General features: G+C 43.4%; 2 protein-coding genes across 5 annotated transcripts; one reads left to right on the top strand and one right to left on the bottom strand.

Annotated features, from left to right (window-relative positions):
• Window positions 1–102: 102 nt before the first annotated feature.
• On the bottom strand, window positions 103–4319 carry zgc:101583 (Mg_trans_NIPA domain-containing protein). 4 transcript variants are annotated; one of them, XM_014199089.2, is made up of 6 exons: window positions 4185–4318; window positions 3212–3350; window positions 3004–3060; window positions 2519–2609; window positions 2095–2255; window positions 103–1698 (listed from the first exon to the last, which is right to left on the bottom strand). In XM_014199089.2, the coding sequence occupies exons 2-6, from the start codon at window positions 3348–3350 to the stop codon at window positions 1034–1036; spliced, it is 1113 nt and encodes a 370-aa protein (XP_014054564.1). In that variant the 5' UTR covers window positions 4185–4318; the 3' UTR covers window positions 103–1033. The 4 variants fall into 4 exon arrangements, with proteins under 4 accessions (XP_014054564.1, XP_014054566.1, XP_014054565.1 ...); XM_014199091.2 differs by lacking the exon at window positions 4185–4318 and adding an exon at window positions 3909–4150; XM_014199090.2 differs by lacking the exon at window positions 4185–4318 and adding an exon at window positions 3701–4083.
• Window positions 4320–6650: 2331 nt separating this feature from the next.
• mars2 (methionyl-tRNA synthetase 2, mitochondrial) lies at window positions 6651–25082 on the top strand. Its single transcript, XM_014199093.2, has 3 exons — window positions 6651–7302; window positions 23122–23456; window positions 23827–25082. The coding sequence occupies exons 1-3, from the start codon at window positions 6999–7001 to the stop codon at window positions 25018–25020; spliced, it is 1833 nt and encodes a 610-aa protein (XP_014054568.1). The 5' UTR covers window positions 6651–6998; the 3' UTR covers window positions 25021–25082.
• The last annotated feature ends 1388 nt before the right edge of the window (window positions 25083–26470 follow it).

Genomic DNA, 26470 nt, shown 5'->3' with positions numbered 1-26470 from the left:
TGTAAGTCGCTCTGGATAAGAGCGTCTGCTAAATGACTAAAAATGTAAAATGTAAAAAATTGGCATTTTGAATACAGTGTGGTCCAAGTATTAGGGTCTTGCTGTATAAAAAGGTAATTTTTTATTCATATACTAAATGAATGAGCAGTGTTATAAATCAATGATTAAGCAATACATTAAGTTTGGCACGTGCAGTAGTAGGAATGTGTTTCAAGAGGCTATTTCAAGGAAAGTGCCTCAGTTAATACTGATGTTCATATACATGATAAATGAAAAATTCAATTGAGGTATTACATTACAGTAACTTCACACTCACACATTGTGAATATTGAACAATCACTAACTTTGAAAGAGATGATTGAAGCAAGTACACAAAAGGTAAAAGCTGCATTGCCTTGACTCACAGTAGGTCTTCTTGCATTTTTAAAGGAACATTAAAACAAAGGACTAAGACATAGGCCTATCAATAAGTTACAGTTCAGTCAGTAAAAAACAGAAGGCACTAGTCGGTTCATATCAAAACTAGTGGATCTGAACTAAAATCTATACATTCAATTATCACTGTCCATGATTAGATATTAAGTGTATGTACACCAATAGGACTAATACGTTCAACCAGTTGATTGGTTTAGGCGTACCATGAAGTAAGATAAAATGCTGTTGGACTTTGCTAATCTCTAGACATACTATACATTTGTCGGTATAGAAATGCAATGTGCTCACTGGATTGCAGTGCATGACAATTAGGCAAACTATCCTTCCAGTGGCTATTGCATTGTAAGACAATATTTAGTAAACATTTTCCACTTGTCTACGCAGGTGGTTAAATATCAAATAAACAAATGTAAAACTGCCAATGGGAAATTGATCTCTAAACATTTTGGCCTTCGTGCTAAATAGGGTTGGAGTCAATTCAGTTTTCGATTCAGAAAATTAGCTGAAATTCAATTAAGGAATTCAAAACTGCCCATTGTTTTCAGAGTCATGAATTGTGCTTCAATCATACTGAATTAAAAACAATTGATCCCAAGTGCTAAGTGGTGACAAAGCTATTGTTCCTCCTCATTGAGCCCTCTGGCGAGTAGCTGCCCTTTGAGTTCCCCTCTCTGGCCAGCTTCCCCTCCCCTGGCCCCTCTACCTGGCTCTCCTGGCTGGGCAGGGCCACGTAGGCCTGCTGGCCCCAAGGGGATCCATGAGGTCCCTTCCTCAGGTACAGTGGCAGCGAGTCCCAACTGAATGTGAGATCTTTAAACGCATGAAGGAGGAAGATACCCAAGATAATTGTGAGGAACCCACTGACTGTCCCCACAGCTCCGTCCGTGCTCATGCTCAGCCACTCCTTGAAGAGGATAGCTGAACATGCCATTACGGAGGTGGTGAAGAACACGTAATAGATGGGCGTGACGATGGACGTGTTGTAAATGTCCAAGGCTTTATTGAGATAGCTGATCTGGATGCTGACGCAGATCACCAGGCAGACGAGTAGACACCAGAACAGGGGTTCCTTTAGGACAGCAGTGCCAGCGAACAGCTCCTTAATGCCGATGCCCAGGCCCTTGACACAGGACACCGACAGGGAGCCAATCACGGAGCAGATCAGGATGTAAACCAGCACGTTTTTCTGGCCGTAGCGCGGGGCGACCAGGAAGATGAGGATCAGGCTGCTCGCCACGACAGACACGGCAAACACTATGAATCCTGGGAGACATCAGTCAGAACATTTGAATGAGTACATTGTAAGAGCATGATACAATAGTTGAGATTCTTGCATTTTTACATATTAACAAGCCAATGCTTTTTGGGATCAGTGGCTCTGAACAGCTGCTGAGTGATTCAGCAGGTCAATATGTGAGACATTGGTATGATTGAAGTAATACGTTTCTCAAATTGGTCAAAAACATTATCAGCGCATTCAAGGGGATTGGCCTAAAGGCACTGCACATATTTTTTTTTACCTTAAAATCACATGAGCAGTTATTTGGGATGCAAGATGATATAGAAAAGTGTTTGTGTATATCTGGACCCATGATGTCAGTTACAGTACCTGGGTCTTAGAGCTTCTCATATGTGGACCCATAATGTCAGTTACAGTACCTGGGTCTTGGAGCTTCTCCGCCATGGCAGTAAGGGAGGCCACCTCCTCCTCCTGAGGGGCATGGATGACCATGACAGTGGAACCCAGGATGCACAGCAAGCAACCCATCTTCCCGTGAACATTCAACCGCTCATTCAGGAAGTATGAGGACAGCACAGCACTGCAGGAAGCAGGCAAAATAAGTTTGTCTAGTCAAAATGAACAGATTTTTTTGTTGTAGCGATCTTCATTTTAATGGCATGCAATAAGGTGTGACTGACTTTAGGCCCAAATACGTGTTAGGAAAACATCCTACAACTAGCTCTTTGCAAATTATTACATTTTGAAACAGAATGTCACCTCACCCCTATCTTAACAGTTCATGAGATGAGGAACTCAGTACCGATCAAAGCACAAGCTGAAGTTCAGTAATCCGCCAATTACCTCACAAGAACGCTCATTGCTCCCAGTGGTGTTACCAATGTGGCAGGGGCAAAAGCGTAAGCGGCAAAGTTAGCTGCTTCCCCAGCTCCCACTGAAACACAGAAACCAGCATTAGTATGCAACAATGACATGGGACAATGCACATGATACTGTAATTGTAAGGGGAGGTGAGTTTTGACAACTATGCTCTCATTCAGCCTACATGTGCAAATGTGATCTTCTGAGGAATGTGTACTTCAATGATTTCAATACGACAATGTGGGTCATTGCATCATCACAAAAGACTAACAGCAAAAATACCAAACCCACAACAGCCTCCCTTTCTCTTTGAAAACAAAGACCACAATGTTAACAGAGAAAGGTCAATGAGGACTGTTACTACAAGGTTTACCCTACTGTACCATATGCTAAAGTTCAGTAATGCTAAATTAGTATTTTAAAATAAAGAACAATTGTGATTAGGTGACAGATTTTTCTACACTTACTTGATATTAGTCCTGCCCACCATAGCCATTCCTTGAGGTAAGCATATCCCCCCTGACCTAATAAATACAAATAAAATGTATGATCATACAGCTAGGGCCGACTATACTAATAATACAAGTGTTTATTAAAGTTTTATTCAGTAAGCATACTTTCAATGGCCCAAAGTAGCTAAAGCTAAGATGAAGTTTTGTATGATGGTGGTAATACCTGCTCGCATAAACCCCTTGCTGGACAATCGCAAAAGACCCTTCTTCTTAAGGATGAAGCTTCCTCCAATGAAGATGCTCGAGCTCATGGCAAGAGAGAGGCCAATGTAGAAGTCAGTGCGGTTTGTTCCGATATCCATCTGAAAATCACCACCAGATTTGATAATAATGCAGAGTACACAGATAGCAGATTTCGAAAGGTTCTGGATGGCGGTCCTCTAACCATGTCTACTTCTGTTAATGTCTATTAACCTAAACACCTAACTAACCCTAATGACAATCAATGTATTCGTTGTTCAATCCCGCAGCCCTGACACAACGGGTTTGCAATACAGCTGAGGAACGGGGCTAGAGAAACACAATCATTCTCAATGTCTGAATTTAAACAAACCTTGAGTTATGATACAGTAATATGCTCATGGGGATCTATAAATGAGTCAAGATGCAATGCCTATGGACATTCATTGAAATTACAGTAACGACCACTTACTTAGCTTTTACAGTTCAATTCAGGTTGTTGACTTCAGCCTTAATATTTCCTTCAGCTGCTAGTGTTATTTTTGCCAGCTAGCTAGCTAACTTTTTAATCACGTGACGATGTCTACTAACGTTACACATTTGATAAGATTTATGCGGTGAGATAGTATTAGCAGAAATATCTCCTGCCTGAATCATCTGAATAACGTATTTTAATTTACCTGTAATTACTCATTATGAACAGAGGTCATAAGATGTAGCTGGTAACAATAACTTGACTGGCAAAGCAATGTAGCGGGGCTATTAGCCTAGCTAGCCAGCTACCTAACGTCAGCCAGCTAACTTTTGAAGTAAGCAAGCCAGGCAGAAGAGAATAGTTTCTACAACACATATTGGGCTGTATAGCTGACTTGCTATTCTATTTTCTTGTTTGCACACATTCACGTGAACACGAAAGGCTAGTATAGTACACATCCTAAAATGTACTTTGAGCTCACCTTTGCTTTCAACCCATTCGATCTGAAAAGAAGCAGCTGACTGCTGGAGTCCGCCCAGAATAGATACTGTACTTCCTCGTGCAGTGTCAGTGAGCGTGTCGAATATGTAATTGTATAGCTATATTTGTTTCATACCATATCTGGCCAATGTTTACGAACTCGCCACAACCATTTTTTATTTACATCAACTGACATTATAAAACCCAAATTAACAAGCAAATGGGAGTTTATGTGGGAAATATCAGAGACAGAAATGGGCGAGTTAGTTTTACACGGGTCTGTTCTATCCTGGATCCCTACGCCTTTGAAGTTGACGTTTAAAATGGTTAAAACACGAGTTAGGACAGCGTTTCACAAGGGGTGCACGTTTTGTTTTTTGCTTTAACACTACACAGTTGATTCAAATGATCAAAGCTTGATGATTAGTTGGTTATTTGAATCACCCCAGTGGCTGCACTACAGGTGGAGATGGGTGACGTCCATTGTAGATTAGGAGACAGCAGTTGGCAATGAATTATTGGGTTAACCTACAGGGACATGGGGTGTCTCATCCTACAAAAGGGATTTTATAGGCATGCTGGGAACATGACTGAAGACAGAACACAAACTTTGGGTGGGTAATACCCAGGTGAAGGAGATGGGACTGTATGGAAGTGAGTTTAGTTCAACGTTAGCTATTCCTGTAAATCCACCATGGCTACTCCTGCCTCCAGTAGTTGATCTAGAAATGTTGGAGAAACTACAGAAAGATAGTGAGGGTGTTAATCCATCTGATTTGTTTAAGAGATGGCAGGATACTTTGTATCATGATTTTGTGGCCATTTACACAGATGGTTCAAAAGATCCAAGGACAGGATGTACTAGGTCAGCATTTGTAGTGCAGGAATTTGGGGTGGAAGTCAGGAAACGTATTACAGATAATTTGGCTGTATTTAAAAAAATATATATTTATTTAACTGGGCAAGTCAGTTAAGAACACATTATTATTTACAATGACAGCCTAACCCAGCCAAACCCTAACCTGGATGACACTGGGCCAATTGTGTGCCGCCCTATGGGACTCCCAATCACGGCCGGTTCTGATACAGCCTGGAATCGAGCCAAGGTCTGTAGTGACACCTCTAGCACGGAGATGCAGTGCTTTAGACCGCTGTGCCACTCGGGAGCCATCTACTGCAAAGCTGATGGCCATACTGTTGGCCCTGCAGTGGGTGGAGAAAGTCAAGCCAGACAAGAGTAGTTATTTGCTCTGATTCATGTGCAGCATTAATGAGTCTTCCGTCCTTTAGGTCAGACGACCTGCTTTATGAGGTGCTACAAACCCATGGCAGGATTAGACAGATGGGAATACAGAAGGATAAGCTTTACTTGGGTCCCAGCCCATGTGGAGGGGAATGAGGCAGTTGATGTGCTGGCTAAACAAGCACTTAGAAGTGTTGATGGTGCAGAGATGGCAAGCGCAGTGGAATAAGAGAAGGGGATACTAGAAATTAGTTTAGAGTACATTGAGAAGAACGTCATTAGAATGTTATCTTTTTTAAGAGCAAAGGGGCTGGCAGGTAGGATTTAGTCTCTCCCTGTCTCTGGCCCATACTCGTGCTAGGGCAGAAAACGAAATGTTCACCCCTTGGTGTCACGAGGACTGAGTTTGGAAAACCCTGGGTTAGGATAAGGGTTAAAGTTAGGGCAAATCTTTTTTTTAGAACTAACCCTAGGCCTGCCGTTTCCAATGGGAGCAAATGTATCATAGTGGGCAGAGCCAAGAACGAGCATTGGCGCGTTCTAGCATGTATTTGCATAGTTCCGTCCGGGAATGTGAAGTGAGCATGTGCAATAACTCAATTCGTCCTTGCACTCCTAAACAACGCGATTAAAAAAAAAAACTTTGGCAAAGTGTGAAGTCTACAAAACTTAGTGCACTCGGTTCAGAACTGTACGTTTGTTTGTGTGTATTTCTGTTTTTGTCGCACTGCTTTGCTTTATCTTGGCCAGGTTGCAGTTGTAAATGAGAACTTGTTCTCAACTGGCCTACCTGGTTAAATAAATAAAACTCTGTTCAGGAAACTGTATTGTGATCAAATGTTTAATCGTTGAGAAAATGATCAGAATGTTGGCCAAAATCCATCTCGCCCCATCTTCTCCCACTGCCGGCCACTGGGCTTCCTCTCATCACCATATTTGGTAGTGAGTGGAAACGCCAACCCGATGCTTCACATTTACGCAACTGTGGTTTCGTCCCAAGGATCAAGCGTAGCACTCGTTTTACAAGGCCCGGTGCCTCGGGTGGCTGGAGATTTTTTTTACCCATGGAATGTTTGAAAATAAGCAAAACCACGTTAAACCAGGGCACCGGGCAATGTAAAACGAATTGGCCCAATATCACGTGTGTCTTCCTGCTGATCGGATTGGTTGCTCCCTGTAGAAAGGGGCGGTATTAGTTTGTTGTGCACTGTGATTGGATTCATCCGAAATTACGTTGCAGCAAACGGAAGAAGATCTAACCTTGGCAGGGAAACAGACGTGGGTTCCATAAAGATATGCAAAGTGGAGTCTTCTATGGATTTATATTTCTATAAAAACAAACAATTACTGGGATTACTCAAAATACTTAAACTGTTTTGACATTTCTGGTGTCGTTACTTTTCTCTACGACTCATGGGCTTTTAGAAATGAATTAACACAGGGTGAGGATATCACTGTTGCTATTTACAATGGACCGCAATATCACCGCTGTGTTGGTAACGTTAGTCATATGGTCCGTCATAACCTCACAGTTATAGTTTGTGGACGCTGTCAACATTTGCCTGTTGTCCCATGATGAAGACGTACCTCTCCATTATCAGAAACTGTAAGGTTGCACAGAGATGGTCATTCAGCCATGCTACAAGATGTGCACTTTCTCCAAACCCATCATTCACCTCAAAATGGAATTGCAAAAGGCTCATGGTGAGACGCCTGGGCACGTATATCCCGACAGAAGACCGGAACTATTATATCACCACCCCTATCTTCTATGTGAATGCTGCCCCTCATATTGGACATTTGTACTCGGCTGTTACTGCTGACTACCTGCACAGATACAAGCTTCTACAGGGGTTCAACTCCAGGTTTGCCACAGGTGAGTGGAAAACACATGCAAATCAATGTGGATTGATTGACATTGTGGTAATATTGTAGTTGCCCTTGTTTATAAGCTAAGTGAAATATCCCTATTGAAGCATTTTAACACGTGTACCTAGCCCGTCCTCAACGGGCAGACCCCAGGTGGTGAGGGTATGCAACAACACCTCTGCCACACTGATCCTCAACACGGGGCCCGCCAGGGGTTTGTGCCCAGCCCCCTCCTATACTCCCTGTTTACCTATGACTGCGTGGCTACACACGACTCCAACTCAATCATAAAGTTTACTGATGACATGACAGTGGTAGGCCTGATTATCAACAATGATGAGCCTACAGGGAGGAGGTTAGAGCCCTGGTGGAGTGATGCCAGAAAAATAACCTCTTCCTTAACGTAAAAAAAAAACAAAGGAGCTGATTGTGGACTACAGCAGACAGAGAGGGAGCATGACCTCATCCGCATGGGGGTCAAATGCTTTACAGCACTGTCACATGTATAGATTCCGTCCCTCTCCCCGCCCCTACCTGGGCTCGAACCAGGGACCCTCTGCACACATCAACAACTGCCTCCCATGAACCATCGTTACCCACCAAGCAACAACTACTTCAAGGTCTCAGAGCGAGTGATGTCACCGATTGAAACGCTATTAGCGCGCACCCCACTAACTAGCTAACCATTTCACATCAGTTACACACAGGAAGGCCAAGAAGATCATCAAGGATCTCAGCCACCTGAGTCACGGTCTGTTCACTCTGCTACCACCAATTTGTAAGTCGCTCTGGATAAGAGCGTCTGCTAAATGACTTAAATGTAAATGTTAAATGTAAATCTAGCAGACTGAGACAGTACAGGTGCATCAAAGCCGGGACAGACTGAAAAACAGCTTCTTTCGATCCCCAGGTCTCTATCAGACTGTTGATCAGCCATCATGCCATCTCCTGTAGTAGGAGACAAAAAGACTCACTCACACCTTACACAAACAGACACACCTTACACACACACACACACACACACACACACACACACACACAGACTCCTGTACACACATATACAATCACACACACACATATGCCCATACTCAGAAACACATGCACATTAGTGGTGTGCAGGTCAGACTTTTCGTTGACCTGCACCAGCCCGCAATTGCTAACAACCCATCCACAACTACTGACTATATGTGATAAAGTGACAATCTGAGGCCCGCACCCGACCCTAATCCTGTAGGCTAAAGTCAGAGACAGTGGGGTGCAGGATCTTTTGGTTTAGATAATTTAGATATGTTTCTGCTTATAATTTCTAACTTTTTGGTAGGCAATTTGTTAGTCAACTTGTCAAATTAGATCCATGGATCTTCTGTTCTGTCATGTTGCCGTCATGGCTGTAAAATACGTATGAGGACACAGAGGTCTGGACCTCGCTAATATTTTCAAATGTAAAAAATATATCTATATATCCTGGTTGCTAAAATGTCAGTTTGTGAGAAAACAAGCACTGAATAGTGCAGGGAATCATTGTACCATCTAAATCGCTGTGAAATATCATTTTAATAACAAAAAATATAGTTTTTACAGCTGTTTGAAGCTGGTGGACCAAAACCGCTGTTTGAAGCTGGTGACCAAAACTGAAAGTAACTTTCGTTTTGGGCCACCAGCTTCAAACATCTTTAAAAACGATATATTTTGATGATACAATGATTCCCTGCACTATTCAGTTTTTGTTTTCCACATAAACTGAAATTGAGCAAACATTGTAGAATTTTAGTAACCAGGGAATGATAGAGCGATTTCCACTAGATAACACAGCCACGCAGAACAGCTTTCCCAGTTGGACAACCGATGCTGCTCCTAAGGGAGGAATCAATAGGCGAATATCACAGGCAATCATAACACTGGCTGGTAAGTAGTACTGTAAAACACTATTATTCCACTATTAGCGCCAGATATATTATAGACATTTTCAGAAATTACAATACAAAAATTCTATGTATAGCACTTTTGATATAGAATCGTAAGTAATATTCTAATAATTAATGTGAATGTCTGTCTGTGCGGAGCTCGACTAGTAAATCTAATTTTATTAGTCACACGTGCCGAATACAGTGAAATGCTTACTTACGAGCCCCTAACCGACAGTGCAGTGTCAAAATATACGGATAAAAGTAACAAGTAATTAAAGAGCAGCAGTAAAAAAATAACAATATACAGTTGAAGTGGGAAGTTTACATGCACTTAGGTTGGAGTCATTAAAACTTGTTTTTCAACCACTCCAAAAATGTATTGTTAACAAACTATAGTTTTGGCAAGTCAGTTAGGACATCTGCTTTGTGCATGACACAAGTCATTTTTCCAACAATTGTTTACAGACAGATTATTTCACTTATAATTCACTGTATCACAATTCCAGTGGGTCAAAAGTTATCATACACTAAGCTGACTGTGCCTTTAAACAGCTTGGAAAATTCCAGAAAATGATGTTGTGGCTTTAGAAGCTTCTGATAGGCTAATTGACATAATTTGAGTCAATTGGAGGTGTACCTGTGGATGTATTTCAAGGCCTACCTTCAAACTCAGTGCCTCTTTGCTTGACATCATGGGAAAATCAAAATAAATCAGCCAAAACCTCAGAAAAAAATTGTAGACCTCCGCAAGTCTGGTTCCTCCAATTTCCAAACACCTGAAGGTACCACGTTCATCTGTACAAACAAAAGTATAAACACCATGGGACCACGCAGCCGTCATACCGCTCAGGGGGGAGATGCGTTCTGTCTCCTAGTCATGAACGTACTTTGGTGCGAAAAGTGCAAATCAATCCCAGAACAACAGCAAAGGAACTTGTGAAGATGCTGGATGAAACAGGTACAAAAGTATCTATATCCACAGTAAAACGAATCCTATATCGACATAACCTGAAAGGCCGCTCAGCAATGAAGAAGCCACTGCTCCAAAACCGCCTTAAAAAAGCCAGACTACGGTTTGCAACTGCACATGGGAACAAAGATCATACTTTTTGGAGAAATGTCCTCTGTTCTGATGAAACAAAAATAGAACTGTTTGGCCATAATGACCATTGTTATGTTTGGAGGAAAAAGGGGGAGGCTTGCAAGCCAAATAACACCATCCCAACCGTGAAGCACGGGAGTGGCAGCATCATGTTGTGGGGGATGCTTTGCTGCAGGAGGGACTGGTGCACTTCACAAAATAGATGGCTTCATGAGAAAGAGAAATATGTGGATATATTGAAGCAACATCTCAAGACATCAGTCAGGAAGTTCAAGCTTGGTCGCAAATTGGTCTTCCTAATGGACGATGACCCCAAGCATACTTCCAAAGTTGTGGCAAAATGGCTTAAGGACAACAAAGTCAAGGTATTGGAGTAGCCATCACAAAGCCCTGACCTCAATCCTATAGACAATTTGTGGGCAGAACTGAAAAAGTGTGTGCGAGCAAGGAGGCCTACAAACCTGACTCAGTTACACCAGCTATGTCAGGAGGAATGGGCCAAAATTCACCCAACTTATTGTGAGAAGCTTGTGGAAGGCTACACAAAACATTTGACCCAAGTGAAACAATTTAAAGGCAATGCTACCAAATACTAATTGAGTGTATATAAACTTCTGACCCACTGGGAATGTGATGAAAGAAAAAAAAAAGCTGAAATAAATCATTCTCTCTACTATTATTCTGACATTTCACATTCTTAAAATAAAGTGGTGATCCTATCTTACCTAAGCTGGAATTGTTACTAGGATTAAATGTCAGGAATTGTGAAAAACTGAGTTTAAATGTATTTGGCTAAGGTGTATGTAAACTTCCGACTTCAACTGTATACGGGGGGTACCGGTACAGAGTCAATGTGCGGCGACACCGGTTAGTTGAGGTAGTATGTACATGTAGGTAAAATTAATTAAAGTGACTATGCATAGATGACAACGGAGAATGGCAGAGGAGGGGAATTGGGATGGGGGGCAATGCGAATAGTCTGGGTAGCCATTTGACTAGGTGTTCAGGAGTCTTATGGCTTGGAGGTAGAAGCTGTTGAGAAGCCTCTTGGACTTAGACTTGGCCCTCCGGTACCGCTTGCCGTGTGGTAGCAGGGAGAACAGTATTACTAGGGTGGCTGGAGTCTTTGACAATTTTTAGGGCCTTCCTCTGACACGTCCTGGATGGCAGGAAGCTTGGCCCCAGTGATGTACTGGGCCGTTTGCACTACCCTCTGTTAGAGGTCGACCGATTAATCGGAATGGCCGATTTAATTAGGGCCGATTTCAAGTTTTCATAACAATCGGTAATCGGTATTTTTGGCCACCGATTCCTTTTTCTTTAAAAAAATAATTATATATATATATATATATATATATATATATATATATATATATATATATTTTGTTTGTTTTTTTACACCTTTATTTAACTAGGCATGTCAGATTAAGAACATATTCTTATTTTCAATGATGGCCTAGGAACGGGGGTTAACTGCCTTGTTCAGGGGGGATTCAGGGATTTGTTTTTGCAACCTTCTGGTTACTAGTCCAACGCTCTAACCACCTGCATTACATTGCACTCCACGAGGAGCCTGCATGGCAGGCTGACTACCAGTTACGCAAGGGCAGCAAGAAGCCAAGGTAAGTTGCTAGTCAGCATTAAACTTATCTTATAAAAAACTATCAATCTTAACATAATCACTAGTTAACTACACATGGTTGATGATATTACTAGTTTATCTAACGTGTCCTGCGTTGCATATATTCGATGCGGTGCCTGTTAATTTCTCATCGAATCACAGCCTACTTTGACAAACGGGTGATGATTTAACAAGCGCATTTGCAAAAAAAAGCACTGTCGTTGCACCAATGTACCTAACCATAAACATCAATGCCTTTCTTTAAAATCAATACACAAGTATATATTTTTAAAACTGCATATTTAGTTACAATTGCCTGCTGACATGAAATTGTGTCACTGCTCTTGCATTCATTGCCTGGCTCGTTGCGAACTAATTTGCCAGAATTTTACGTAATTATGACATACCATTGAAGTTTGTGCAATGTAACAGGAATATTTAGACTTAGGGATGCCACCCGTTAGATAAAATACGGACCGGTTCCGTATTTCACTGAAAGAAAAAAAAGTTTTGTTTTCGAGATGGTAGTTTCCGGATTCGACCATATTAATGACCTAAGGCTCGTATTTCTGTGTGTATTATTATATTAGAATTAAGTCTATGATTTGATAGAGCACTCTGACTGAGCGGTGGTAGGCACCAGCAGGCTCGTAAGCATTCATTCAAACAGCACTTTCGTGTGTTTTGCCAGCAGCTCTTCGCAATGCTTCAAGCATTGATTGCGCTGTTTATGACTTCAAGCCTGTCAACTCCCAAGATTAGGCTGGTGTAACCGATGTGAAATGGCTAGCTAGTTAGCGGGTGCGCGCTAATAGCGTTTCAAACGTCACTCGTTCTGAGACTTGGGAGTGGTTGTTCCCGTTGCTCTGCATGGGTAACGCTGCTTCGAGGGTGGCTGTTGTCGATGTGTTCCTGGTTCGAGCCCAGGTAGGAGCGAGGAGAGGGATGGAAGCTATACTGTTACACTGGCAATACTAAAGTGCCTATAAGAACATCCAATAGTCAAAGGTACATGAAATATAAATCGTATAGAGAGAAATATTCCTATAATAACTACAACCTAAAACATCTTACCTGGGAATATTGAAGACTCATGTTAAAAGGAACCACCAGCTTTCATATGTTCCCATGTTCTGACCAAGGCACTTAAACGTTAGCTTTCTTACATGGCACATATTGCACTTTTACTTTCTTCTCCAACACTTTTTTTGTTTTTGCATTATTTAAACCAAACTGAACATGTTTCATTATTTATTTGAGGCTAAATTGATTTTATGTATTATATTAAGGTAAAATAAGTGTTCATTCAGTATTGTTGTAATTGTCATTATTACAAATAAATAACAAAATCGGCCGATTTAATCAGCAGCGTTTTTTTTGGTCCTCCAATAATCGGTATCGGCGTTGAAAAATCATAATCGGTCGACCTCTACCCTCTGTTGTGCCTTGCGGTCGGAGGCCGAGCAGTTGCCATACCAGGCAGTGATGCAACCAGTCAGGATGCTCTTGATGGTGCAGCTGCAGAACCTTTTGAGGATCTGAGGACCCATGCCAAATCTTTTCAGTCTCCTGAGGGAGAATAGGTTTTGTCGTGCCCACTTCACGACTGTCATGGTGTGCTTGGACCATGTTAGTTTGCTGGTGATGTGGACACCAAGGAACTTGAAGCTCTCAACCTGTTCCACTGCAGCCCGGTCAATGAGAATGGGGCCGTGCTCAGTCCTCTTTTTACTGTAGTCCACAATCATCTCCTTTGTCTTGATCACGTTGAGGAAGAGGTTCACGTTGAGGAAGAGGTTATTCTCCTGATACCAGATGGCCAGGTCTCTGACCTCCTCCCTATAGGCTGTCTCGTTGTTGTTGTTGTTAATCAGGCCTACCACTGTTGTCATCGGCAAATTTAAAGATGGTGTTGGTGTCGTGCCTGGCCGTGCAGTCATGAGTGAACAGGGAGTACTGGAGGGGGCTGAGCACGCACCCCTGAGGGGCCCTTGGGTTGAGGATCAGAGTGGCGGATGTGTTACATTACATTACATTACATTTAAGTCATTTAGCAGACGCTCTTATCCAGAGCGACTTACAAAATGGTGCATTCACCTTATGATATCCAGTGGAACAACCACTTTACAATAGTGCATCTAAATCTTTTAAGGGGGGGGTTAGAAGGATTACTTTATCCTATCCTAGGTATTCCTTAAAGAGGTGGGGTTTCAGGTGTCTCCGGAAGGTGGTGATTGACTCCGCTGTCCTGGCGTCGTGAGGGAGCTTGTTCCACCATTGGGGTGCCAGAGCAGCGAACAGTTTTGACTGGGCTGAGCGGGAACTGTGCTTCCTCAGAGGTAGGGGGGCCAGCAGGCCAGTGGTGGATGAACGCAGTGCCCTTGTTTGGGTGTAGGGCCTGATCAGAGCCTGAAGGTATGGAGGTGCCGTTCCCTTCACAGCTCAGTTCTGGATGAGTTGTAGGGGTTTAATGGCACAGGCAGGGAGCCCAGCCAACAGCGAGTTGCAGTAATCCAGACGGGAGATGACAAGTGCCTGGATTAGGACCTGCGCCGCTTCCTGTGTGAGGCAGGGTCGTACTCTGCGAATGTTGTAGAGCATGAACCTACAGGATCGGGTCACCGCCTTGATGTTAGTGGAGAACGACAGGGTGTTGTCCAGGATCACGCCAAGGTTCTTAGCACTCTGGGAGGAGGACACAAGGGAGTTGTCAACCGTGATGGCGAGATCATGGAACGGGCAGTCCTTCCCCGGGAGGAAGAGCAGCCCCGTCTTGCCGAGGTTCAGCTTGAGCTGGTGATCCGTCATCCACACTGATATGTCTGACAGACATGCAGAGATGCGATTCGCCGCCTGGTTATCAGAAGGGGGAAAGGAGAACATTAATTGTGTGTCGTCTGCATAGCAATGATAGGAGAGACCATGTGAGGATATGACAGAGCCAAGTGACTTGGTGTATAGCGAGAATAGGAGAGGGCCTAGAACAGAGCCCTGGGGGACACCAGTGGTGAGAGCGCATGGTGCGGAGACAGATTCTCGCCACGCCACCTGGTAGGAGCGACCTGTCAGGTCGGACGCAATCCAAGCGTGGGCCGCGCCGGAGATGCCCAACTCGGAGAGGGTGGAGAGGAGGATCTGATGGTTCACAGTATCAAAGGCAGCAGATAGGTCTAGAAGGATGAGAGCAGAGGAGAGAGAGTTAGCTTTAGCAGTGCGGAGAGCCTCCGTGACACAGAGAAGAGCAGTCTCAGTTGAATGCCCAGTCTTGAAACCTGACTGATTAGGATCAAGAAGGTCATTCTGAGAGAGATAGCAGGAGAGCTGGCCAAGGACGGCACGTTCAAGAGTTTTGGAGAGAAAAGAAAGAAGGGATACTGGTCTGTAGTTGTTGACATCGGAGGGATCGAGTGTAGGTTTTTTCAGAAGGGGTGCAACTCTCGCTCTCTTGAAGACGGAAGGGACGTAGTCAGCGGTCAAGGATGAGTTGATGAGCGAGGTGAGGAAGGGGAGAAGGTCTCCGGAAATGGTCTGGAGAAGAGCGGAGGGGATAGGGTCAAGTGGGCAGGTTGTTGGGCGGCCGGCCGTCACAAGACGCGAGATTTCATCTGGAGAGAGAGGGGAGAAAGAGGTCAAAGCACAGGGTAGGGCAGTGTGAGCAGGACCAGCGGTGTCGTTTGACTTAGCAAACGAGGATCGGATATCGTCAACCTTCTTTTCAAAATGGTTGACGAAGTCATCCGCAGAGAGGGAGGGGGGGGGGGGAGGGGGAGGAGGATTCAGGAGGGAGGAGAAGGTAGCAAAGAGCTTCCTAGGGTTAGAGGCAGATGCTTGGAATTTAGAGTGGTAGAAAGTGGCTTTAGCAGCAGAGACAGAAGAGGAGAATGTAGAGAGGAGTGAGTGAAAGGATGCCAGGTCCGCAGGGAGGCGAGTTTTCCTCCATTTCCGCTCGGCTGCCCGGAGCCCTGTTCTGTGAGCTCGTAGTGAGTCGTCGACTCTAGTTACCTACCCTTACCATCTGGCGGCGGCCCGTCAGGAATTCCAGGATACAGTTGCTGAGGGAGGTGTTAAGTTCCAGGGTCTTTAGCTTAGTGATGAGCTTTGAGGGCACTATGGTGTGGAACGCTGAGTTGTAGTCAATGAATAGCATTCTCACATAGGTGTTCCTTTTGTCCAGGTGGGAAAGGGCAGTGTGGAGTGCAGTAGAGACTGCATCATCTGTGGATCTGTTGGGCGGTATGCAAATTGGAGTAGGTCTAGGGTTTCTGGGATGATGGTGTTGATGTGAGTGCCAAGGAATACAAAATCTATGTCATTTGAGACAATGTTTTAATAGAGTACCACAGTATGAGCCATAATACCCATAAAACCTAGCGGTCAAACAGAAAAATGGTTCCAATTGTTTTTCCATCATACATTTTTCCCATAGGAGATTTTAGAAACACTTAAAATAAGGGCTGTGTTTCGTGTAAGCTTACCCAATTGTGAAGTTTTGATAACAATGTAAATCTCTCTCAGACAAGGTGAAGTATCAATATATTTTATTTGATTTCCAGGTGTTTGATGCCATTCCATTTGCTCCGTTCCGGCCATAATTATGAGCCATTCTCACCTCAGAAGCCTCCACTGGTATAATGACACCTCACTGTGGGGCTCTATAGTCACATGCAAAGGGTTCAGGTGTGATTGCAGGGTACAGTGAAAATCTTAGGCTCTGAGCTCTAACATGCAGGACTAAGAGAAATAAAAGAATGAAAATGGTAATAAAAAAAACAATATAAATAGCACTATATACATCATAACTGTAGCAGTGATGAATAAATAAATGTCCATTAGGTTGGTGGCGGAGTAAAGACTGTTGAGGGGGGGTGACCATAGGAGGGGCAGCATGATCACTGAGGGGACCAAGTGAAATAAAAATGATGGAAAAAAAATATATATATATATATATATATATATATATATATATATATATATATATATATATATATATATATATATATATATATATATATATGAATGTCCCTAGGGGGAGCAGCAGGTAAGGTAGGAAAAGAGATCTATATAAAGAGATGGTTTTATGCAATTCATCATTACAACTGATTGAACAGTCGCTGATGCTACGTAACATTGTATAGCTAATAGGCTATGTGTTTGTACATGGACTGAGGTGAATGAAGCTACAGTAGCAAAGGTGATAATGGCTGGGCTTGTTTTTGATGTTTTCCAAATAGCTTTTTCTTTCCATTTTTAGAAATTACGACCTCACAAAAACTCAAACCCTTATATGGCCTTGGTTGCCCTAGAAGACTAAATAGACTCTTGCTCACCAGAATAATGTCCTAAATTATAGAATGAATGCTCCAATATAGTTGACATCGATAAAGTTCTGTCATCTCTGTTCTAAGACCTTTAGGTACCGGGGGAAAAATGCAATAACTCTCCAAGAAAATTGGAAGATTTTTTTTTAGTGCAAAATTTCCAAATGACATCAGTTTGACTGATTGTAAGGACATAGAAAGCTGTGAAAATGACACATGTTTATGTTAATATTTCAGTTCAGCTTGGATGCATATTTTATGTGGTTGAAATACTATCAGCTTTTATGATGCTGATAAAAATGGAACCTCTACGGACGGTCCCTAACTGTGCATTTGCGTTCTCTCAAAATACTGGAAGAAATCATATTTCTTCACTCCTGTTCCCAAGTCAAAATGTACATTTGGTGTATAATTTTACAGCAAGACATTTTTTTAATTCTGCAGGAGTTAATATTAAGACTATGAGAGAGGTTCTAGACATAGTCAGGTCAGTGTCCAGATTTCAGTTTCCATTTAACCCAAAACTCAGACATGATCCTTTTTGAGACAGTGGATCAAGGTTGACTTTTTCTGCCCATTCCCAAAAAGCGATTGGCATGTAAGATATTTGGTGTGCATAAAGTTAGGCCCAAACCTTAACACCTCGATCACACCTTGCATTTTGGTACACCAGAAGTACAGTGCATTCGGAAAGTATTCAGTCCCCTTGACTTTGACATTTTGTTACGTTACAGCCTTATTCTAAAATGTATTACATATTTTTTTCCCCCCCCTCAATCTACACACAATACCCCATAATGACAAAGTGTAAAACAGGTTATTAGAAATGTTTGCAAATGTATTACAAAAACTGATATCACATTTACATAAGTATTCAGACCCTTTGCAGTGATAATCAAAATTGAGCTCAAGTGCATCCTGTTTCCATTGATCATACTTGAGATGTTTCTACAACTTGATTGGAGTCTACCTGTGATAAATTCAATTGATTGGATATGATTTAGATTTTATCTTATTTCAACTTTATTTCACCAGGTAGGCCAGTTGAGAACAAGTTCTCATTTACAACTGCGACCTGGCCAAGATAAAGCAAAGCAGTGTGACAAAAACAAAGAGTTACACATAAGCAAACATACAGTTAATAACACAATAGAAAAGAAAAATATAAAAATCTATGTACAGTGTGTGCAAATGTAGGGAGGTAGGCAATAAATAGGCCATAGAGGCGAAATAATTACAATTTAGCATTAATACTGGAGTGATAGAAGTGCAGATGATGACGTGCAAGTAGAGATACTGGGGTGCAAGAGAGTAAGTAATAATATGGGGATGAGGTCGTTGGGTGTGCTATTTACAGATTGGCTGTGTACAGTGATCTGTGAGCTGCTCTGACAGCTGATGCTTAAAGTTAGAGAGGGAGATAGGAGTCTCCAGCTTCAGTGATTTTTGCAATTCGTTCCAGTCATTGGCAGCAGAGAACTGGAAGGAAAGGCGGCCAAAGTAAGTGTTGGCTTTGGGGATGACCAGTGCAATATACCTGCTGGTGCGCGTGCTACGGGTGGGTGTTGCTATGGTGACCAGTGACCTGAGATAATGCGGGGCTTTACCTAGCAAAGACTTATAGATGACCTGGAGCCAGTGGGTTTGGCGACGAGAGCATACAGGTCGCAGTGGTAGGTAGAATATGGGGCTTTGGTGACAAAACAGATGGCACTGTGATAGACTACATCCAGTTTGCTGAGAAGAGTGTTGGGGGCTATTTTGTAAATTACATCGTCAAGGATCGGTAGGATAGTCAGTTTTACGAGGGTATGTTTGACAGCATGAGTGAAGGGGCTTTGTTGCGAAATAGGAAGCCGATTCTAGATTTAATTTTGGATTGGAGATGCTTAGTCTGGAAGGAGAGTTTACAGTCTAACCAGACACCTAGGTATTTGTAGTTGTCCACATATTCTAGGTCAAAACCATCCAGAGTAGTGATGGTAGTTGGGCAGGAGGGTGCGGGCAGCAATTGTTTGAAGAGCATGCAATTAGTTTTACAAGCATTTAAAAGCAGTTGGAGGCCACGGAAGGAGTGTTGTATGGTGTTGAAGCTCGTTTGGAGGTTTGTTAGCACAGTGTCCAAAGAAGGACCAGATGTATACAGAATGGTGTCGTCTGCGTAGAGGTGGATCAGAGAATCACCCGCAGCAAGAGTGACATCATGGATATATACACACACACACACACACACACACACACACACACACACACACACACACAAAGAGAGAAAGGAGTCGGCCCGAGAATTGAACCCTGTGGCACCCCCATAGAGACTGCCAGAGGTCCGGACAACAGGCCTCCGATTTGACACACTGAACTCTATCTGAGAAGTAGTTGGTGAACCAGGCGAGGCAGTCATTTGAGAAGCCAAGGTTATTGAGTCTGCCGATAAGAATACGGTGATTGACAGTGTCGAAAGCCTTGGCCAGGTCGATGAAGACTGCTGCACAGTACTGTCTTTTATCGATGGCGGTTATGATATCGTTTAGGACCTTGAGTGTGGCTGAGGTGCACCCATGACCAGCTCGGAAACCAGATTGCATAGTGGAGAAGGTACAGTGGGATTCAAAATGGTCGGTGATCTGTTTGTTAACTTAGCGTTCGAAGATTTTAGAAAGGCAGGGCAGGATGGATATAGCAGTTCGGGTCTAGAGTGTCCAGAAAGAGAAAGTCCAGATTGTCTAGCCCAGCTGATTTCTGGGGATCCAGATTTTGCAGTGCTTCAGAACATCAGCTATTTGGGTGAAGGAGAAGGGGGGGGGGTTGGGCAAGTTGCTGTGGGGGATGCTTAGTTGTTGGTAGCCAGGTGGGAAGCATGGCCAGCCGTAGAAAAATGCTTATTGAGATTATCGTAGATTTACCGGTGGTGACAGTGTTTCCTATCCTCAGTGCAGTGGGCAGCTGGGAGGAGGTGCTCTTATTCTCCATGGACTTTAGTGTCCCATAACCTTTTGGAATTCGTGCTACAGGAAGCAAATTTCTGTTTGAAATAGCTAGCCTTGGCTTTCCTAACTGTCTGAGTATATAAGGTCCCACAGTTGACAGTGCATGTCAGAGCAAAAACCAAGCCATGAGGTCGACGGGATTGTCTGTTGAGCTCCGAGGCAGGATTGTGTCGGTACAGATTTGGGGAAGGGTGCCAAAAATGTCTGCAGCATTGAAGGTCCCCAAGAACACATTGGCCTCCATCATTTTTAAATGGCAGAAGTTTGGAATCGCCAAGACTCTTCCTAGAGCTCAGGGAGGTGACAAAGATCCCGATGGTCACTCTGACAAGGCTTTAGAGTTCCACTGTGGAGATGGGAGAACCTTCTCTGCAGCACTCCACCCATCAGGTTTTTATGGTAGAGTGGCCAGACGGAAGCCACTCATCAGTAAAAGGCACGACAGCCAGCTTGGAGTTTGCCAAAAGGCACCTAAAGGACTCAGACCATGAGAAACAAGATTCTCTGGTCTGATGAAACCAAGATTGAACTCTTTGGCCTGAATGGCAAGCGTCACGTCTGGAGGAAACCTGGCACCATCCCTACGGTGAAGCGTGGTGGTGGCAACATACTATGGGGAGGTTTTTCAGTGGCAGGGACTGGGAGACTAGTCAGGATCGAAGGAAAGATGAACGCAGCAAAGTATAGAGAGATCCCTGATGAAATTCTGCTCTGGAGCGCTCAGGACCTCAGACTAGGTTGAAGGTTCACCTTACAACAGGCCAATGACCCTAAGCACACAGCCAAGACAACGCAGGAGTGGCTTCGGGACAAGTCTCTGAATGTCCTTGAGTGGCCCGGACTTGAACCCAATCAAACATTTCTGGAGACCTGAAAATAGCTGTTCAGTGACACTCCCCATCCAACCTGACAGAGCTTGAGAGGATATGCAGAGAAGAATGGGAGAAACTCCCCAAATACAGGTGTGCCATGCTTGTAGTGTCATACCCAAGAAGACTCAAGGCTGTAATCGCTGCCAAAAGTGCTGAGTAAAGGGTCTGAATATGTGATATCATCAAAAAAAAAACTATTTTTGCTTTGTCATTATGGGGTATTGTGTGTAGGTTGAAGGGGAAAAAACTATTTAACCCGTTTTAGAATAAGGCTGTAACGTAACAAAATGTGAAAAAAGTCAAGGGGTCTGAACTTTCCGAATGCACTGTACATTAATTTCCAATGGAACGATGTGTTTGCCTTGCAGCGCGTTCTATGCGGCGCATTCGTTGGATTTATTGTGTATGCGTCAAACTGTATCTGTAGACGGCTTGACAGAAATAGTAGCAAAAGGTGAATGTTGAACTTGTGTTACAAACATCCAGATGAACGCATAAACCTCGTTCACATTACCCATAAGCCCTCTGTTACGTTGCGACGGCTTACATGCATTTCAATGGAGAATAAAGTTAAAGAAACAAGTTGAGGTAAAAGTAACTAAACAAAACATGTTTTATTATCACCTGAAACAATATATTTATCCTGTTTCGAATGAAAAGGTCATATTTTGCAATCTCCCAAAATGAATCCGATCTCTGACAAGACAGGCTCTCCATCTTGTGTTACAAACACTACACTTGTCAGTTCAGTCGTGGGGCGAGACTCCAGTGAAGACGGCGTAAGGAAATGGCTCCTAGTGGTCATATCATGCAATAGGATTTCACATGGAATTTTATAAAAAGGTCTTATCTTTTTATGGAAAACTGCTTAAATAAAATGGCAGTTTAAACATTGAGAAAATTGTCTATTTATCACGTCCCTACATTTTTCCACAACTACCTACACAAAGATTCTCTGTTCGGGCACACAAAACATTTTCTTGAGGCAAGCCGAAATCGTTAGCCGAAGTCTACGCCCACTCGTCGGTGATTGGTTAACAGTAGGGATTCTTCAATGAAGTGCCTGTTGTCATTCAACGAGAGACGAGTTGTTCTCTTGTACATTTTTTCACTTGAGAAGTACTGTACCAAACATCCTAGTCAGATGCAAAAACGTCAATTCATGACATTGCTTGAGTTATCTTAGATTAATTCAGGTTACAGTGTCTCATAATTGACAAACACCGTACTATTGTTTCTTTTTCTCGTTTTTCAAGCGAAGGTCTTTTTAGAGAGTATGCGAGCACTCGTTCGGCTAGCTGCGCTCTGTTAGGCTAGGCGCAAGACGAACTGAAGCATGCTTACTCACTTATGCCAAAATAATGAAATAAAAACCATAAATGTAGCCTTTAGAAATTATACATTTATGTATTTTTTTTTTCTGCATTGTTTTCTCTTTTTTTTCAATCTGACTGCAATCCACCCGCCCTTCATCCACACAATATTTCATGACCCAAAACCCACCCGCGCATCACAAATGCACAGACACACAGCCAATGCTGCAGTACCACGTATATAGAGACATTGAACACTGGACTGTTTCTTTTTATACTGTATTCATATACTGTATTCTTCACTTACTTCATTCTGATATCTACTACTGTACATTGCTATTAGTTACTGTTATACACTGGATTCTCGACATAGCTCACTAATATAGCTACTGCTGTACATATCATTCTAGGTATGTCTTGTTGGTGTATATACGCATAGATTGTTTCAGTAATCCAAATGTAATGTTATTTGGGTTGTTAACTGGGTTCGTTCTGACATTCGTGATTTATTGTGTCTAGTTTTTGATTGTTTGTGTACTTGTTTGACATTTTGCCTCACTGTTAGGAGCTAGTAACACACGCATTTCGCTGTACCCGCTATAACATCTGCTAAACTGTCATTTGATTTACCTTAGGGACAGGTGACCCGAGTTTTGAGACTCACCCCCTCCATTCATAATATCTAAATAACGTCTTTGCATTTCAGGTACAGATGAGCACGGACTCAAAATCCAACAGGCTGCCAATGCTGCCGGACAGGATCCTCTAAGTTTCTGCACTAAAGTATCTGAGAGATTCAAATACCTCTTCAAGAGCTGTCACATCTCATACACTGACTACATCCGTACCACTGAGGAGAGACACCGCTGTGCAGTGGAGCACTTCTGGACCGTGCTTCAGAGTAAAGGCTTCATCTATAAGGGGAATTATGAAGGCTGGTACTCCACGCAGGACGAGAGCTTCCTCACGCCATCGCAGGTGGGAGATGCCAAGGATTCATCAGGGAAGGAGATCAAGATCTCTCTGGAGAGCGGCCACAAGGTAGGCTAAAGGATGACTTCATAAACAGTTGTTGCTCACGTCATAACAAGGTTTACTACTACATCTCATTGATTCATGTCATTTACTGAGTGTTGTTCCTTGGTATGGCCATGTAACGCTTCTCTTTCTAGCATAGGAAATGTAATAACGATTAGGAAGGTGAAATAAAATGTAGAACGTGATGTTTCTGAAGTAACACCTACACAATCTGAAAGAGAACAGGAAAAATCTTATCATCCATCATGTGTCAGATAAATTCAGGTCCAGTGACTCAAGTAGGTTTTAATTATTTAAAAAAAGTTTATTTACTACTCTAGTGCTCTTTATACATTGTTTTCTCAAAAAATAAAATCTGGTTTGTCTTTTGCAGGTGGAGTGGATGAAGGAGGAGAACTACATGTTCCGTCTGTCTGAGTTCCGGTCCCGGCTGCAGGAGTGGCTGGAGGGGAACCCCAGAGCAGTGCAGCCAGAACGGTTCCACCATGCCGTTCTCCAGTGGCTCCAGGAGGACCTCCCAGACCTCTCTGTCTCCCGCCAGAGAAGCCGCCTCCAGTGGGGCATTCCAGTTCCTGGTGACCTCGACCAGACAATCTACGTGTGGTTAGACGCCCTGGTCAACTACCTCACAGTGGCTGGTTACCCGGACTCACACTCTCAATGGTGGAGGGCTGCCCATCATGTCGTGGGAAAGGACATTCTCAAATTCCATGCCATCTATTGGCCGGCATTCCTACTGGCTGCTGACTTGCCCCTCCCACAGACCATACATGTGCACTCTCATTGGACAGTGGGAGGGAAGAAAATGTCTAAAAGCTTGGGGAATGTGGTGGACCCCTTGGAGAGGTCTCAAAGGTTCACCATAGACGGTTTGAGGTACTTCCTCCTGCGCCAGGGGGTCCCAGACACAGACTGCGACTATGACGATGATAAAGTGGTCAAACTGCTCAATGCCGAGCTGACAGACTCGCTGGGTGGCCTTCTAAACCGCTGCACTGCCCCCTCTCTCAACCCAGCTCAGGTCTACCCCCACTTCTGCTCTGACTCCTTCCCCAGTCAAGGGACTGAAGCACATAACGGGAGGGCTGTGGATGAAGATTATCACATGCTGGATGCTGTACGTGCACTACCAGCCGTGGTGGAGCAGCACTACGAGAGTGTGCACGTGTACAAAGCTCTAGAGGCCATTAACCGGTGCGTGAGGCAGACCAATGGCTTTGTCCAGCGGCACACACCATGGAAGTTGGGCAGTGGGGATGGGAGAGACCAACTGTGGCTGGACACCATCCTCCATGTGTCCCTAGAGTGTCTGAGGATATATGGGACACTCCTACAGCCCATAGTGCCAGAGATAGCAGACAAACTTCTGTCCAGGCTGGGTGTGAAGCCAGAGGAGAAGAGCTGGGCTGCTCTGGACTTCCTGGTTAAATATCAGGGAAAGGACTGCCCCTTTGAGGGCAGAGCACTGGGTCCTGACACTGGAGTCCTGTTTAATCGTCTGGAGAGGCCAAATGCAGAGAAGGGAAAACCCAAGAAGGCTAAGAAAGCCACTAAAGTGAAATCATAAATATGGAAATTCTATGTTTTCTGTCCATGTAAAATTTGTTGAAATAAATTAGTTGAAATATGTCACTAGTGTAATGCATTATTTTTTCTGTCTGTTTGAGCTTTCCTAACTGCTGCTTTTGTTTACAATTGATCATTATTATATTTAAATAGTGTTAAACATTTTTGGGTTGTTGAGAGAAATTAAATGGTTCTACCTACAACCACCAATCAACACAAAGTAGTAGGTGTAGTCAAGGAAATAGACTAGGTCTATATGACAACACTGTTCAATAAGCCTTTTCATTTGAAGTAGTTTTATCAAGTCAAGTTGCCATTTGTAGGTACAGAACTAACACTACTTTAAAAAGTACAAAAAGTTGGAAGTGTTCCATATTATTTTCTCTCCCACCTCCCATATAAAGACCATACAAGTTCAGTACAGTATCTCCTCTAGCACGTTTCCTTTCACTGTTATCTCCTCTATAGAATGAACATCAGCTGAGAGGTTAAAGTTCAATCTGAATGACAGGAGAGATGACCAATGGGCCAGAGTTTTCACCATCATGATGAAATGGAGTTTCTCAGTGAAGGTGCAGCCAGAGAAAGAGAAGATATGAGACTTGGCCTCGACATCATAGGAGACCTGTCCCTCCTCATAATCCACAAACACCCCAACCTTCTGGGGCTTCTCTTTTTATGGAGGGGGAGAGTGGGGCTAGTACAGGCCTGACACTCATTCCAATACATCAGTCCCACACTCCAGTATCCATTCTCAGGGCACAGTGCTATCCTAATTTTCCTTTTGCTGGACTCTCTCGCTACTCCTAAAAACCACCTACTCTTCCCCCACCTGTACCTCATAGTAGAATCTCCCAGAGGAAAAGCCCTCCTTTCCCAGGACACAACAATTGGTATAAAACCTCTCTGGGTTGTTAGGGAGTTTCTGTATTGTCTTTAAAGACCTTACTTGTTTCCTGTCCTCAGACAAAATGAGATGTGGATTTGCTGTATCAGGGTCCAGAGTCACAGCCACATCATACTGCTGCATCCTTTTCAGGAAACTTCTCCATCTCTTTATTGAATTTCTCAAGTTTAGAAAATGCTTTCCTTGCCATCTCCTCCAGCTGAGACTAAGCTCTCCTCAGGTTCCACTCACACAGTTCACTGTGAACACTGATCTCAGACCAGTCCTTGATGAGTGTCAGAGGGCACAGTGATGGGGAGCTCTGCAGGAGGTGGAGGTGGTCCTCACTATGTGAGAGCTGCTCCAGATCAGTGCTTCTCCTCTGTAGCTCAGTGATTTCCTGCTCCAGCCCTTTAATGAGCCCTTCAGCTTGCCTCTCTACTGCTTTCTGCTTCTCCTCGATCACCTCAATGTAGTCAGCCTGGCTTCTCGCAATGAAGTGTGCCAGAGCAGTGAAGACCTGCGCACTGTCTCATATCTCTCTCTCTCCGAGTCTCTCTGGATG

Source organism: Salmo salar, chromosome ssa05 (genome assembly GCF_905237065.1).
Source record: "Salmo salar chromosome ssa05, Ssal_v3.1, whole genome shotgun sequence".
NCBI lineage: Eukaryota > Metazoa > Chordata > Actinopteri > Salmoniformes > Salmonidae > Salmo > Salmo salar.
The sequence above is the reverse complement of the archived record's forward strand: the minus strand, read 5'-3'. Positions and strand labels throughout refer to the sequence as shown.

Coding starts and splice junctions, on each gene's coding strand:
- zgc:101583 (XM_014199089.2), bottom strand. CDS start 3,350: ATGGATATCGGAACAAACCGCACTGACTTCTACATTGGCCTCTCTCTT. Junction 2,610..3,003: donor GTGGGCAGGACTAATATCAA/GTAAGTGTAGAA, acceptor TCTGTGTTTCAG/TGGGAGCTGGGGAAGCAGCT. Junction 2,256..2,518: donor GCAATGAGCGTTCTTGTGAG/GTAATTGGCGGA, acceptor TGCTTCCTGCAG/TGCTGTGCTGTCCTCATACT.
- mars2 (XM_014199093.2), top strand. CDS start 6,999: ATGATGAAGACGTACCTCTCCATTATCAGAAACTGTAAGGTTGCACAG. Junction 7,303..23,121: donor CAACTCCAGGTTTGCCACAG/GTGAGTGGAAAA, acceptor TTTGCATTTCAG/GTACAGATGAGCACGGACTC. Junction 23,457..23,826: donor CTCTGGAGAGCGGCCACAAG/GTAGGCTAAAGG, acceptor TGTCTTTTGCAG/GTGGAGTGGATGAAGGAGGA.